Source organism: Polypterus senegalus, chromosome 8, assembly GCF_016835505.1.
Source record: "Polypterus senegalus isolate Bchr_013 chromosome 8, ASM1683550v1, whole genome shotgun sequence".
Classification (NCBI taxonomy): Eukaryota; Metazoa; Chordata; class Cladistia; order Polypteriformes; family Polypteridae; genus Polypterus; species Polypterus senegalus.
Window position 1 is genome coordinate 36,861,496 of NC_053161.1, and position 13,395 is coordinate 36,874,890.

The window sequence follows — 13,395 nt, forward strand, 5'->3', positions numbered from 1 at the left end:
CGTGTCCCTCGGGAATCCTGTGGGGGTGCTCCGGAGTATGGGGTACCGGACCCCTGATAAGAGCTGTTCGGTCTCTGTACAACCGTGTCAGAGCTTGGTCCGCATTGCCGCAGTAAGTCGAGCCCGCTTCCAGTGAGAGTTGGACTCGCCAGGGCTGCCCTTTGTCACCATTCTGTTCATAACTTTTATGGACAGAATTTCTAGGCGCAGCCAGGGTGTTGAAGGGGTCCGTTTGGTGGACTCAGGATTGGGTCACTGCTTTTGCAGATGATGTTGTCCTGTTTGCTTCATCAGGCCGTGATCTTCAGCTCTCTGGATCGGTTCGCAGCTGAGTGTGAAGCGGCTGGGATGAGAATCAGCACCTCCAAATCCGAGCATGGTCCTCAGCCGAAAAGGGTGGAGTGCCCTCTCAGGGTTGGGGAGAGATCCTGCCCCAAGTGGAGGAGTTCAAGTATCTCGGGGTCTTGTTCACGAGTGAGGGAAGAATGGAGCGTGAGATCGACAGGCGGATCGGTGCGGCATCCGCAGTGATGCGGGCTCTGCATTGGTCTGTCGTGGTGAAAAATGAGCTGATTTGTAAGGCAAAGCTCTCAATTTACCAGTCGATCTACGCCCTACCCTCACCTATGGTCATGAGCTATGGGTAGTGACCAAAGAACGAGATCGCGAATACAAGCGGCTGAAATGAGTTTCCTCCGCAGGGTGTCTGGGCTTTCCCTTAAAGATAGGGTGAGAAGCTCAGTCATCCGGGAGGGGCTCAGAGTACAGCCGCTGCTCTTCCGCATCGAGAGGAGTCAGATGAGGTGGCTCGGTCATCTGATCAGGATGCCTCCTGGACGCCTCCCTGGTGAGGTGTTCTGGGCACGTCCAACCGGGAGGAGGCCCCGGGGAAGACCCAGGACACGCTGGAGGGACTACGTCTCCCGGCTGGCCTGGGAACGCCTTTGGGATTCTCCCGGAAGAGCTGGAAGAAATGGCCGGGGAGAGGGAAGTCTGGGCCTCTCTGCTTAAGCTGCTGCCCCAGCGACCCGACCTCGGATAAGTGGAAGAGGATGGATGGATGGATGTTTGCCTGGGTGTCTGATCTGCTCATTTTCAATTGTCATTAATAAGATACAATGAAGGGGAAAACTGCACAGAGAAAGGGCAAAATATAATGAAATCAACAAAAGAGAGTTAACCATTTAAATCTATAGCAAAAGCAGAAATATTTCTAAATGTCTTATAAATGTAAAAATCATGCTGCTGTGCTTTTCTGAATGTAGAATAAAAGAATAAAATACCAGCTAATTAAATGAGATCAGTGTTATCAGGTGTTGTCACTGATTAGGAATCTGGTGGGAACAAAAACCTGCAGGCACAGTGTGCCCCCAGGACCGAGTTTGAGAACCCCTGGTCTAAATAATTATGGAAAGTACAGTACATTGCATTTTATTCAAACATATTTCTTTCACAAACTATTCGAAAATATTCTTTAAATCTGGTAGCAAGAAACAAAAAGCTCCATCAAGCTGTTCCTTAAGAATATTCTAATTTCATCCAATGCTCATCCAATTTTTGATTTAATAGCAGCTATTGGTACTATAGGCCATCGCATTCACTAAATAGGTCTGAAAATTCAGTGGGCTACCATCAAAGGATTTTCAGTAAAGGTCAAAGTTTACAGACTGTGCTCCCCCATCCTATCTTTAGTTTAATACAGTGGCCCCTCAGAGTGCAGTTCTGGGACCAGTTCTTTTTTTCCTTCATGTGTTACCATTAGTAGAGGGAGTTAGGAAATATCATTTGTATGTTGGTGACACTCAGCTGTATTAGTCAATAAAAGTGAATGATTATTTTGAAATTATTTCTTTTATTAACAAATTTGATGTGCTGAAACATTGGATGACTGAAAAATGCTTGCTGTTCAAATGAAAAATAAATCACATTTTTTAGGGTATGGCTATTCTTCAAATAGCAAGGTACCAGTATTAATTCTTAATTCCAAGGCCTTTAATAATGGCTACAAAGGTGTTGACCTTTAGCTGCTAAATGTAGATAAAAGTAAGGTGATATCTTTGACACAGATTGAAGAGTCTAATGGTCATATTTCTACACTAACTAAAATGTGATTGCTTCCGGGTTACAAAAATGCCAAATTAAGGCATCATCTTTAATTACAAAATAATGAAATATTGGATCATTCATTTGCATAAAGCAGAATTTACTTTTACAATGGCTTTATGTTTAGGCTTTGAAATAATTTATTTATTAAACTGTTCACACTTCATTCAAAACATAGAAGCATGGATAATAACTGGAACTAAGAAGTACAGCAATATAATTAATATAATATAATAAATAGAATTTAGTTCTTACTTTAATATACTGGCTTCTAGTTAAGTCTAGAGCTGATTTTATCATTTTCATTGACATATAAAGTCATAGATGATCTAATACAATCCGAACGATCTAGTACCTTACATAGTTTATTTTGGTTAACCCCAAAACCATACATCAAAATCACAGTATGCAGGTCTGCTTAAAATGTGAAGAATACATGAACTACTGTATTAAAATACTGTGTTACTGGAATGAAGTGAAAACTGCAATGGCTAAGCCTTTGGCTACAGTACCGCTAAACACTAGAATACCTAACTGGACAATATTAAAGATAACATATTAGTCACGAGGGAGGCACAGTGGTGCAGTGGGTAGCGGTCCTCCCTGCGTGCATGGAGTTTGCATGTTCTCCCCGTGTCTGCGTGGGTTTCCTCTGGGTACTCTGGTTTCCTCCCAGAGTCCAAAGACATACAAGTTTGGTGCATTGGCGATTCTAAATTGTCCTTAGAGTGTGCTTGGTGTGTGTGTGTGTGTGTGTATGTGCATGCCCTGTGGTGGGCTGGCGCCCTGCCCGGGGTTTCTTTCCTGCCTTGAGCCCTGTGTTGGCTAGGATTGGCTCCAGCAGACCCCCGTGACCCTGTAGTTAGGATATAGCGGGTTGGATAATGGACGGATGGATGTTAGTCACGAAAAATTATTATTTTAGCACAACACTCACTTGTTTGAGCTTATATTGCTTTATAATAACGTGATGCTGTTTTTAAAAATGAATCAAAGCAATACATTCAGAATATAGATAGACAAGCTGTTAAATATTTCTATATCATATTGTTAAAGTAAGAAAAATGCAAATGTAACAGTAGGTAGGTAAAGATCACATTATAAAGTCAGATGGTTGAGTGAATATTTGTATTGCATTAATACAAATATAATAACAAATAAGGTGCCAAAGCTTTTGAAAGGTTATTTAGAGATTTAAGTTAAATACTTTGAGATGCTAATTGATGATGATATTCTTAAGCACAGTGGTACAGTGGTAGTACTGCTGCCTCTCAACAAGGAGATTGGGATTCAAGTCCCTGCATAGAGTTTGTCTGCTCTCCCCATATGTTTCATCTATTAGTCCAAGGACATGCAGGCTATGTGGACTGGCAATGCTAAATTGGACAGTTTAACATCTGTGGCAGAGCGACAGGCATTAAGCAAACTCCTGTCAATCATGAAGAATCCACTGCATCCACTGAACAGAGTCATCTCCAGGCAGAGGAGTAGCTTCAGTGACAGACTTTTGTCACTGTCCTGCTCCACTGACAGACTGAGGAGATCGTTCCTCTCCCACACTATGTGACTGTTCAATTCCACCCGGGGGAGTAAATGTGAACATTAATTTTATTTAAATTTTTTTTTCATTTTTATTACTATTTAATTTAATATTGTTTCTTTGTATCAGTATACTGCTGCTGGATTATGTGAATTTCCCCTTGGGATTAATAAAGTATCTATCTATCTATCTATCTATCTATCTATCTATCTATCTATCTATCTATCTATCTATCTATCTATCTAAATTGTCCCCTAATCTTTATGTGTGTGTGTGTTCACCCAATGAGGGGCAGGTGTACTGTTCAGGCATTGTTCCTGCTAGGATAGGCTCTGGCGTCCCTGTAACCCTGCTCTAGTTAAGACGATTCAGAAAATGGATAGATGGGTGGATTATTAAGCATTATTAAAAAGGAAATCATTTTGTTGAAAGTACAGTAGTTATACATGTATTCAAATCAAAATAAATGAATATTAAAACAATAGTTACAGAAAAAGTAGCTTACCAAAGTCTGCACTTGTTCTTTGTGAATGGTACCAGACTCCGCGTATGGTTTTTCATCAATTTGCCCAAGATGGTCTTCTGTTTTTTTGAGATTAATTTCACCTTTTGAAAAATGATATGTTTTCAGAATATTGTTTTTAAAAGTAAAATACAGTTTATGATTACAGTATTTTAGTTTTTATAATGACTCACCTGGAGTCTCGGGATGAACCACTGTCCCATCATAACTAATGGAATTTTCTTTGCTGTAATTAAAGCAAAAACAAAAACAAGGAATAATAATTTCTATACAATTCTTGTGAGGTTCTTCTTTTTACTGTAGTTGAAAGTTGTTTTTTTGAGCTTAACTTTAATGAAATACAATATCTATTGGATGGCACAGTGAAATGGTGGATGGCATTGGTGTTGGACAAATCGAGCAGCTCAGGTTTGGTTCCCAGGATGGCCACTATCTCTGCAGTGTTAATAAAAGGTAATGAAAATTAAAAATCATAATTGTAAATACAGTATGCAAGTACATCAACATTTGCTCCCAATAATTGGGTAAATGTGTTTAGGAAATGTGTGGATAAATGGGAAAAAATGCACTTGTATCTACAGGATATTATATACGCAAGGTGAGTTACTGTTATGTACTCTCCTACTGACTCTGGATTGCAGACAGAGGGTTCAAGCAATAAGTGGGCAAATTCAAAATATATTCAGTATATTCAATATATTTCACAGCAATTAATGGTGTAAAAAATAAAAAAAATGACAATAAGAGTGTTTTGTTTTCTCATAGTAACAATATTAACAGAAACAATAATAAAATACAATAAGACTTCATAAAGCTAGGGCAAAATGCTGATTTTTTTTCTTAAAAAATACCAATTTATTTAATCACCTATAACTGGTATATAGCAGAATACACAATATAATATTTCATAGTTTTACATATCAGCACATAGTAATCATTTTGTCCTCCCCAGAAAATGAGGGACTTCTGAATGCTGGTTTATTTATTATAAAACAATGACAAACTACAATCTGCCATGTGTTTGTGATATTTAGCGATTTTAACTTAGTGAGGACTAGGTGATTGTTCTTTTCCAATATTCTCAGTCATAGAAAGGAAAAAGAGTGCAAATACTTTTTTGTAATTAAATAGGACACTGCAGTAAATTATTTCAATATTTATATTATTCACTTTTTCTGCATAATGCATTACAGCACTGAATACTGTCAGCCAATAACTTATTCTGCAGAAGTGTGTCAAGAAACATTACTGGGACTCCTTTATACCAACAACAATACACCTGCATAATGCCTCACCTTGACCTGGTTAGCCAAGACAAAAGTTTTCTTTCTTTTGAATTTTTCTTGCTTTATAGTCATTCTGACTATACACACCAAACTGTGTGTATCTATTTATTTATTTTTGTTTATTTATTTATCTACCTATTTATGTATTTAGAAAGCTTTTATAAAAAGCCAAGTTTTCCCCCTGGGGATAAAATAAAGTTCTATCTATATATCAGTTGTGAAGGACAGCCTGGTCCCATGCCCGGCAGGGACGCCCCTGCTACTTATGTTCCGGGGAAGCCGCCATGGGCAGTCCAATACCTCCCCCGGGACGCTTGGTGGCAGCCTCCCTGGCAGACGGTGATTCCCCAACCGCCCGCAGGGCTCCATGGGAGATGGAGTCCTCCACAGCTTGGTTGGGGCCCGGGGTGGCCGCTAGGGGGGGCTGTCTGCTTCCCACAGCCCAGCTGGACGAGTCTTCAGCCCCACCCGGAAGTACAATTAGGACCAGGTGGTTAATCACCTGGAATGCTTCCGGGTGGGCTATAAAAGGGCCCAGCCACCACCACTCGAGGAGCCAGAGTTGGGTGGAAGGAGACTAAGCTTGTCTAGGAAGAGTGGTGGAGCGAAGTGGAGAATTGTGGTGTTTTGATTTAGTGTTGGTGCTTGGGACTGTGTTTGGGCTGTGTGGCACGAGGAAGAGGTGTCCCACAGCTGAAGAAAATAAAAGTATCTGTACTTTTTATACGCGCCTCCGTGTCTTTCTGTGTCGGGTCAGGTGCCTATATAGCGCCTTTGTTAAACAGTAAATTATAAGAACCACAATTATGTATATGGGATCTATCCTGTAGATTTAAGATTTTGTTAAAACATCCTTTCAGCATCTTATTATTATGGTAAGTTTCTGTGTTTTTATCTTACACACAGTCACTTGAACAGTATTCTTTACCTGCTGCTCTCTGTGCCAATTAAACAACTATGATTTGAGTTTACTTATTCTGGAAAATTGCACTTTATTTTTTTGCTCTGATATGCACTTCTTAATAATCTTTGAATATTAGGATAAAGTTGTTAAAGTTCAATGCACCTCCTGGTACCAACCATTTTGAATCACATTTCTCAACACACAGAGCATCAAGATTGCCCAGGTCTTTCTCAGAAATGATTAAAGGCAAAATCAAATAGCTAACTACTACATTTAGTAGTTGTAGTAGTGTCACGTGTACAGAGTACACTAAAATTCTTACTATAAAGCACTAAAGGTGTGTGGAATGCTATAATGTATAAATGCAAATAAACCTAAAAATAGTGTTTTAGCTCAATTTTGCACTCATTCCTGACTATTGGGCTATGTTGTAAAGTAAATCATAAGACACAAAACAAACATGTTGGTTACATTGACTGTTGACACTGACAGTAATGTATATGAAGACATAGAAAAGTTTATTTTTTCATAGTGGCAATGTGCAAAAGGCCATTAGTGTGTAACACTTTGAAGCCAGATCAGATTTCATCTCAGACTGCTGAAATATACAGCATAAAGGTAGTACGTTCCCTATTCATGACTGGGGTTATCCAGTGTGTAACTATTACAGGATTATATAATTACATTTCAGTATTACAGAATGGAAAAGGCACAACAAGCTGTGCCAACCACTAGTATAGAACTTGAAAAACACACAACGACAGTTGAGGAGAATCTGGTAGAGTCACAGACTCCTTCCAATTTCTGAAAGTTGCCAACCAGATGAACAATGACCCCAACCTAATTCAATTTATCGCACCTACTACAACTACAGTACATCCTTTAAAAGGTTCTTTCTCTCAGTATATATCTCTGCGATTTGCCAAGATGGAAACAAGGTCCCATACATGTTTCAATTGCAACAGTCATTGTTGGTAGTGTGCCAACAATTTCAATGATAATTACAGATTATCCGACCCCAATTCCTCCCTATATTCTTTCTCTCTCTCTCTCTCTGTTTTTTATGGCCCAAAAAAAGAGCAAAAAGCATTTGTAGAGCTTCAAATAGGAAACTTTACTGAAAATAAGAATCATATACTCCACTTAAACCAGCAATAGCAGCCATGTTCTTCATTATCTTTTGAATAAGACAAAATACTACAGTCATGATGGAAATTACTATAAACACATTTTGAAATTATTGTTTACCCTAATAAAGATATGTCCTGCTTTTAATAACCCTACTTTGTCAGGAACAAATCAGCATGCAATGTAGTTCATTAAGTGATTTTCAGTATATTTGTTAATAGAAAAACAATTGTGTTTTGATTTCTGTATATGTAAACCTTTAGCTTGTGTTTTACCAAATAGGTTATTGTATATAAATCCATGCAGTCAGGCACAGAAATACAACTCTATTTTTTACCCTAAGTCATTAGAAAGTAATATCAGACAAACATATCATCAAGGCAGACTACTTCATACAAGAGAAAGCAAGCATGGCATGGCTCCTGACTGGAAAGATACAGAGATTTCTAAGAGGTTCAGTTTTAAGTTTTATCAGTGTATGTACAGGACCTAAACTATTGACAGTGTTATGGAGTTTATTATATCAAACAGACAAAAAGTACTTCTGCTTAACCTTAAGCACTGTATTTAAAATTTGAACATCAGTCACACAAAACCAGAAAAATGGATTCAGACAGTGGTCCAGAGGTTACAGACTGTCATAAAGAAATCACATGTTGGGCATTTAGACTCACTGAGGCAGCTCATGCACACTTTCAGCCAGCAATGTGTATTCTGTATATCTTGCCATACACTTCTGCTCTCCCTAACAAAAGTAAATCTATCATCCTTTCTACTATTGGACGCCTGTCTCTAATATGCACTACTAGAAGAGGTTTACAATGAACTGGTAAAGATTTATAAAAAGACTAATTGAAGAGCAAACTTTCAAAACTTAGACAATCTGCCATTTACAAAAATAACGTAGTTTCTAAATTATCATAAATTATGCACATTGTCCATGTTTGGATCAAATGGAATTTCAGCCTCTTTTATAATGAACATATGAACATAATGACTAAACATGCTCAAAAAAGAATTATAGTATGCTCTCAGAGATTATCAAACACAGAATGGCTATGTTTTGGAAATTGTTTTTTTAGTTAGTTTCCTCCCACGTTTTCTCATGGATCGCAATTAGAATAATAATATTTTGAGGACAATACTACATAAAATTGTAACTGTTCTTAATCCATTAAATGTACACTTTGAATAAATCATGTATTTTCTATTAGTGATGTTGTAGCAATAAAAAGCTGAGATACTGGCACAACTCCACCATCATAGACACAATAAGCATGAGAGTTACATGGCCAAAAATGTAAACCAGCACTGCAATAAAATCACAGCCAACTCTGAAAGCATAATATATCAAATGCCCAATGTAATAAGGAGCAATGCAAGGATGGACCGACATATTCAGTTTAAGGTTTGAATTTAATTCAGTCTCCAGTGATTACTTATATACAGATGTGTTAAAGAAGTTACGAAAAAGAAAAGGAAACATTTTAAAAATAACATAATGGATGGATAACCAGCGGTAAAGCAAGGAAGACACCGAAATAAGGATGGTTGGGTGCATGTAGAAGGGGCGCCTGCTAACCTAAAAGGGATATTCGGAGCTCACGGCTTTACTTGTCTGTTGTGGAGCGGGCGTCGGCGAAGGATGAGACTGACTTCATTCTTCAATAAAGGAACTGTCACCGAGCCGATGAGATCGCCTCCTTACTTGTAAATTAAGTAAACGTGTCCGCGGCGCACATCAGGATTGTTTGCTGGATTCACTGCAGACTTCCCAGGCCATGTGATTATAAACTTTTAAAAGAAAGTTCAGATAAAGGACTGGGGAACTTGTGGGAATTGTGTGTGTCTGGGTGTCTAATTTATATGTGTATATACTGTAGTTGTAATATAGGTTAAGTACATGTGAATATATTTGCGCTGTTTATAAATAAGATATTCTTTCGGTTTCTTTACCTTGCTTTTTTTCTTTCCTGCTTTCTTGCATTCTTTCGTTTTCAGCAGCGTCTCTATGAAGTTGTGGATTTGCCTGCGAATATTTAGTGACAGCGTGTCTATTAACTTGTGGATTTTTCTGCGAGTATTTAGCGACAGCATCACGAAGTTGTTTCTGTCTAGCTGCATCAGAAAATGTACCACGACGTCTGACACACCTCCTTTTTACTTCTGTTTCTTTACTTTGCTTTCTTTCTTTCCTGCTTTCTTGCATTCTTTCGTTTTCGGCAGCGTCTCTATGAAGTTGTGGATTTGCCTGCAAGTATTTAGTGACAGCGTGTCTATTAACTTGTGGATTTTTCTGTGAGTATTTAGCGACAGCGTCACAAAGTTGTTTCCATCTAGCTGCATCAGAAAATGTACCACGACGTCTGACACGCCTCCTTTTTACTGTTTCCTCACAGCTTGGATTGCTGGTGACGGATGGCCTTATATGGGCAGGCAGTCAATTACGTGGGAGGCGTGGTGATGGGGGACACAACTCCGCCTCACACGGCGACCAAGATGCAGGCTATGGCCGTATATATGTACGTAAGTAGGATTCAGTTATGACCGTTACGCGTAGAATTTTGAAATGCAACCTGCTTAACGTTTGTAAGTAACCTGTAAGGAATGAGCCTGCCAAATTTCAGCCTTCTACCTACATGGGATGTTGGAGAATTAGTGATGAGTCAGTGAGTCAGTGAGTCAGTCAGGGCTTTGCCTTTTATTAGTATACTGTAGATTAAATTATTTAAGGCTTGCATTTGCTATTGAATACATTTTGGGTTAATAGGTGTTAAAATGCTATATGAATGACTAGAAATTGTTTAAAAAATAAAATAAAATGATAAAAAGCAAACAACAGTGTAATATCCAACCTTGTTTTAACCCTCTTAGTTCAATAGAGAGTTACGATGAGTGAGAGCCTACCCCAGTTATACATGGTGTAAGGCAAGGCCCAAAACTAGATGGATGGCAATCAACTATAGGGCACACGTTTATTAAGGGGTAAAAGAGAGCCGGCAAATATCATGATGATTGGGATGTGAGAGGAAAGCCTGGACATGGATTACATGCAACTCGACACGGATTAGACAGTGACCAAGCTAGGAACTGAACCTGTGACCATACCACCTAAGTTTTAAATGCTTCACTTACTTTACTGGAAATTGCCTATCCATTTTTAATAATATTATAGTATAAAACCATAACTTGCTGGAAACACTTTTCATACATATATCTTTTGGTCAATTTATAAAAATTGAAAATATGATTAATACACACAAAAGTGCATGAAGCAGGCATACCTTTAGTAACCATGCTTTGTGAAAAGAATTAAAAAATACACAGACACATCAATTTTTAACCATTTTAGAAACAGCAGTTAACCTAAAACATACCCTTTAGGATTGTGTAAGGAAATCTAACATGCACACAGTGGAGGATATGAAAACTCCACACAGACAGTGGCTGGAACAGGATTTAAGCCAACTGTCCTGAAGCGGTGTAGCAGTGCTGCTAACCACTGCACCGACATACCACCTAGCAGTATAACAATTTGCAATATCTGTCAAAAGAATGATATCAGATATTTTCCACTGACTTTTGCAAAACCCCTTAAAGGTAACCTTTTGAAAGGCCAAAAGCTCATGCATACTAAAATATCAAGCTGTACCGTACTGAAGCTTTGAGTTCTGTTACTAATTATTTTCAAGTTGCACCATTTGGGAGTTAGACATGTTTATGAAAATCAGGCAGCAAAAGTATAAAGGAATTGTAAATACAGTTATAACTCATAAAAGTGTTAATCTTATAAACCACAGAGAAAAACAGAAGACACCTCAAATTGTGCTCTAGCACTTGAAAATAAACTCACAGAAATTGATAATCTCAGTAGGGAGAGTTTAATATCATCTTTCAAGGTTGTAAGTTGTTATGACATTTTTGTTTTTAAAATACTTTACAATTGCTTTGCGGCTAGTTATGACAGTACAACACCACAAGTCACATTTATACCAGTGTACTTGGAAAGGAAAATATGCATGGAAGAAATATTCTGAAAACCCCCTACCTGTTTGTTGTTTTCAAGCAGCTTTTAATATTTTTATCAGTACCTTCCTCCTGTGTTTTCTCTGCTTGCTCCAAGATTGATTTTTTGTGGCACAATAGAGTGTAATTCAATCCTTTATTGTTAGACCAGAATGTGCCCAGAGAGGTCTCATACCGTATGCAAAACTCAATTTTGGCACCTTCTTTCTGATAAGGCGGCACTAATAAAATCTTGAAAGAAAATTGGTCAGTTTCACCATCGCTGGAACCGGGTATGTACTCTGCCAAAATGTCGTAATAGCTACTCCATGCATCTAATGTCATTCGGACATAAACCAATTTCTCAAAACACACATTCAGCACTCTAATAATTCCTTTCATAGATGTTACTCCTGGTATAAACTCAATTGACTCCAGAGCAACTTTCTGCATGTGCACGTTGTGCATCAGTTCTTCTTTGGTGGATGGAACTGTAAATGCTGATGAAAAAAAATACTCCTCTATGGTGGGAATATCTTCTTCACAATGTTCACCGAAAGATGTGATTGGTACATCCCAGGTATCAAACTCTTTTACAGATACAAGATCCAAACCAAAAGCATCTGCAAAGGAAACTTTTCTTGCAATAACACTTGGTGCCTCTGCCTCTAAATCATCTGAAGAAGCAGAGCTCCTTCTTCTTGGAAGGGGGGACAACTGCGGCTTGATTGACCTCTCATCTTCATCCTCGCCCCATGAATTATTGCAAGTTACTTCCAAGAAGTTAGAGGCTCCAGCGTTTTTTGGTTCTCCCGTGGACTCCATTGGGCTGTCTGTAATAAACTGAGGGAGAATGGTGCAGCTTTCGGCAGCTGACATTTGAGATGCAGCGATTTAACACAAGGCTTTGAATTACAGTTGACATTGTAAAGAGAGACAGGCCTAATAATAGATTTGGCAGCCTCTAAACACTCTCTCTCTCTCTCTCTGGGGTTATAAGCCTTATATTTTACATAAATGTGCAATTCTTCTCTTAAGAACATGGTTTAAATGGTTCCTAAAATGGTCTTACATGACCTTAGAATTTATAAATTAAGTGAGAAGTACATTTGTTGTAATTAAACAATTTATGCAGTGCTTTAAATAACTCAAAAAGTTTTTCAGTTGCTATTTTTCTTTGTCTCTCTTAGGCTGCAATAGAGGCAACATTATAAAATGAGTATTATCATGATTTATACTGGGTTGCACATGTACTTAACAAACATCTGACAATGAACAGAATGAACATGAACTATAATATACAGATATTCACATATTCAGGTGGAAATGGAAATGGAAACATTTCAGCTTGCTTTCTTTATCTGTGTAAAAGACTAATCTCTTTAATGTTATCAGGCATCAATTATTCAGTGATGTCAAAAAATAAACAATGTTTTCTGATTTTGCACAAGTAAAATTTACGTCATCCGAAATGTTTGTCTTTAGATTAGATGGCATTTCATAATATGTTTCTTTTTTATTGTTTACGTGCCTATACTTCTATCAGCAAAGTTAAATCTTGATAACTCCAGGTTCTGCATAAAGGGCCCATATAAATAAGAGTCAGATTACCTCAAAAAGGAAACAACTGCATTAACAAATCCTGCAAGCAAATAATTGACACTGGCTTAAAGTGAAGGACTTGTATCTTCAGCTTTGCATTGGACTTGTACTTGCCTGTCAGGAAGAAGACACAAAAAACATCAGTTGTCAGGACAAAATGTATTCCCAGCCTCATCATGATGTCATTCATAAATCAACACTTGTTAAACCATCTCTATCCTACATATCTTTAATTGCAACTGAGATTTTGTCCTCTCCACAGAAAAAACTCAGTTTGGCATCAATTTATAATTGCATTGAAGAA

General features: G+C 38.0%; 1 protein-coding gene across 1 annotated transcript in view; it reads right to left on the minus strand.

Annotated features, from left to right (window-relative positions):
• The window catches only part of LOC120533883, a 36,720-nt gene extending 24,337 nt beyond the window's left edge, over positions 1-12,383 (minus strand). The window contains exons 1-3 of the mRNA XM_039760958.1: positions 11,533-12,383; positions 4,340-4,392; positions 4,149-4,249 (exon numbers count right to left, since the gene is read on the minus strand). Of these exons, the coding sequence (XP_039616892.1) occupies positions 4,149-4,249; positions 4,340-4,392; positions 11,533-12,368 (990 nt within the window). The 5' untranslated portion in view covers positions 12,369-12,383. The remainder of the gene's footprint in view (positions 1-4,148; positions 4,250-4,339; positions 4,393-11,532) is intronic.
• Between the last annotated feature and the right edge of the window lie 1,012 nt (positions 12,384-13,395).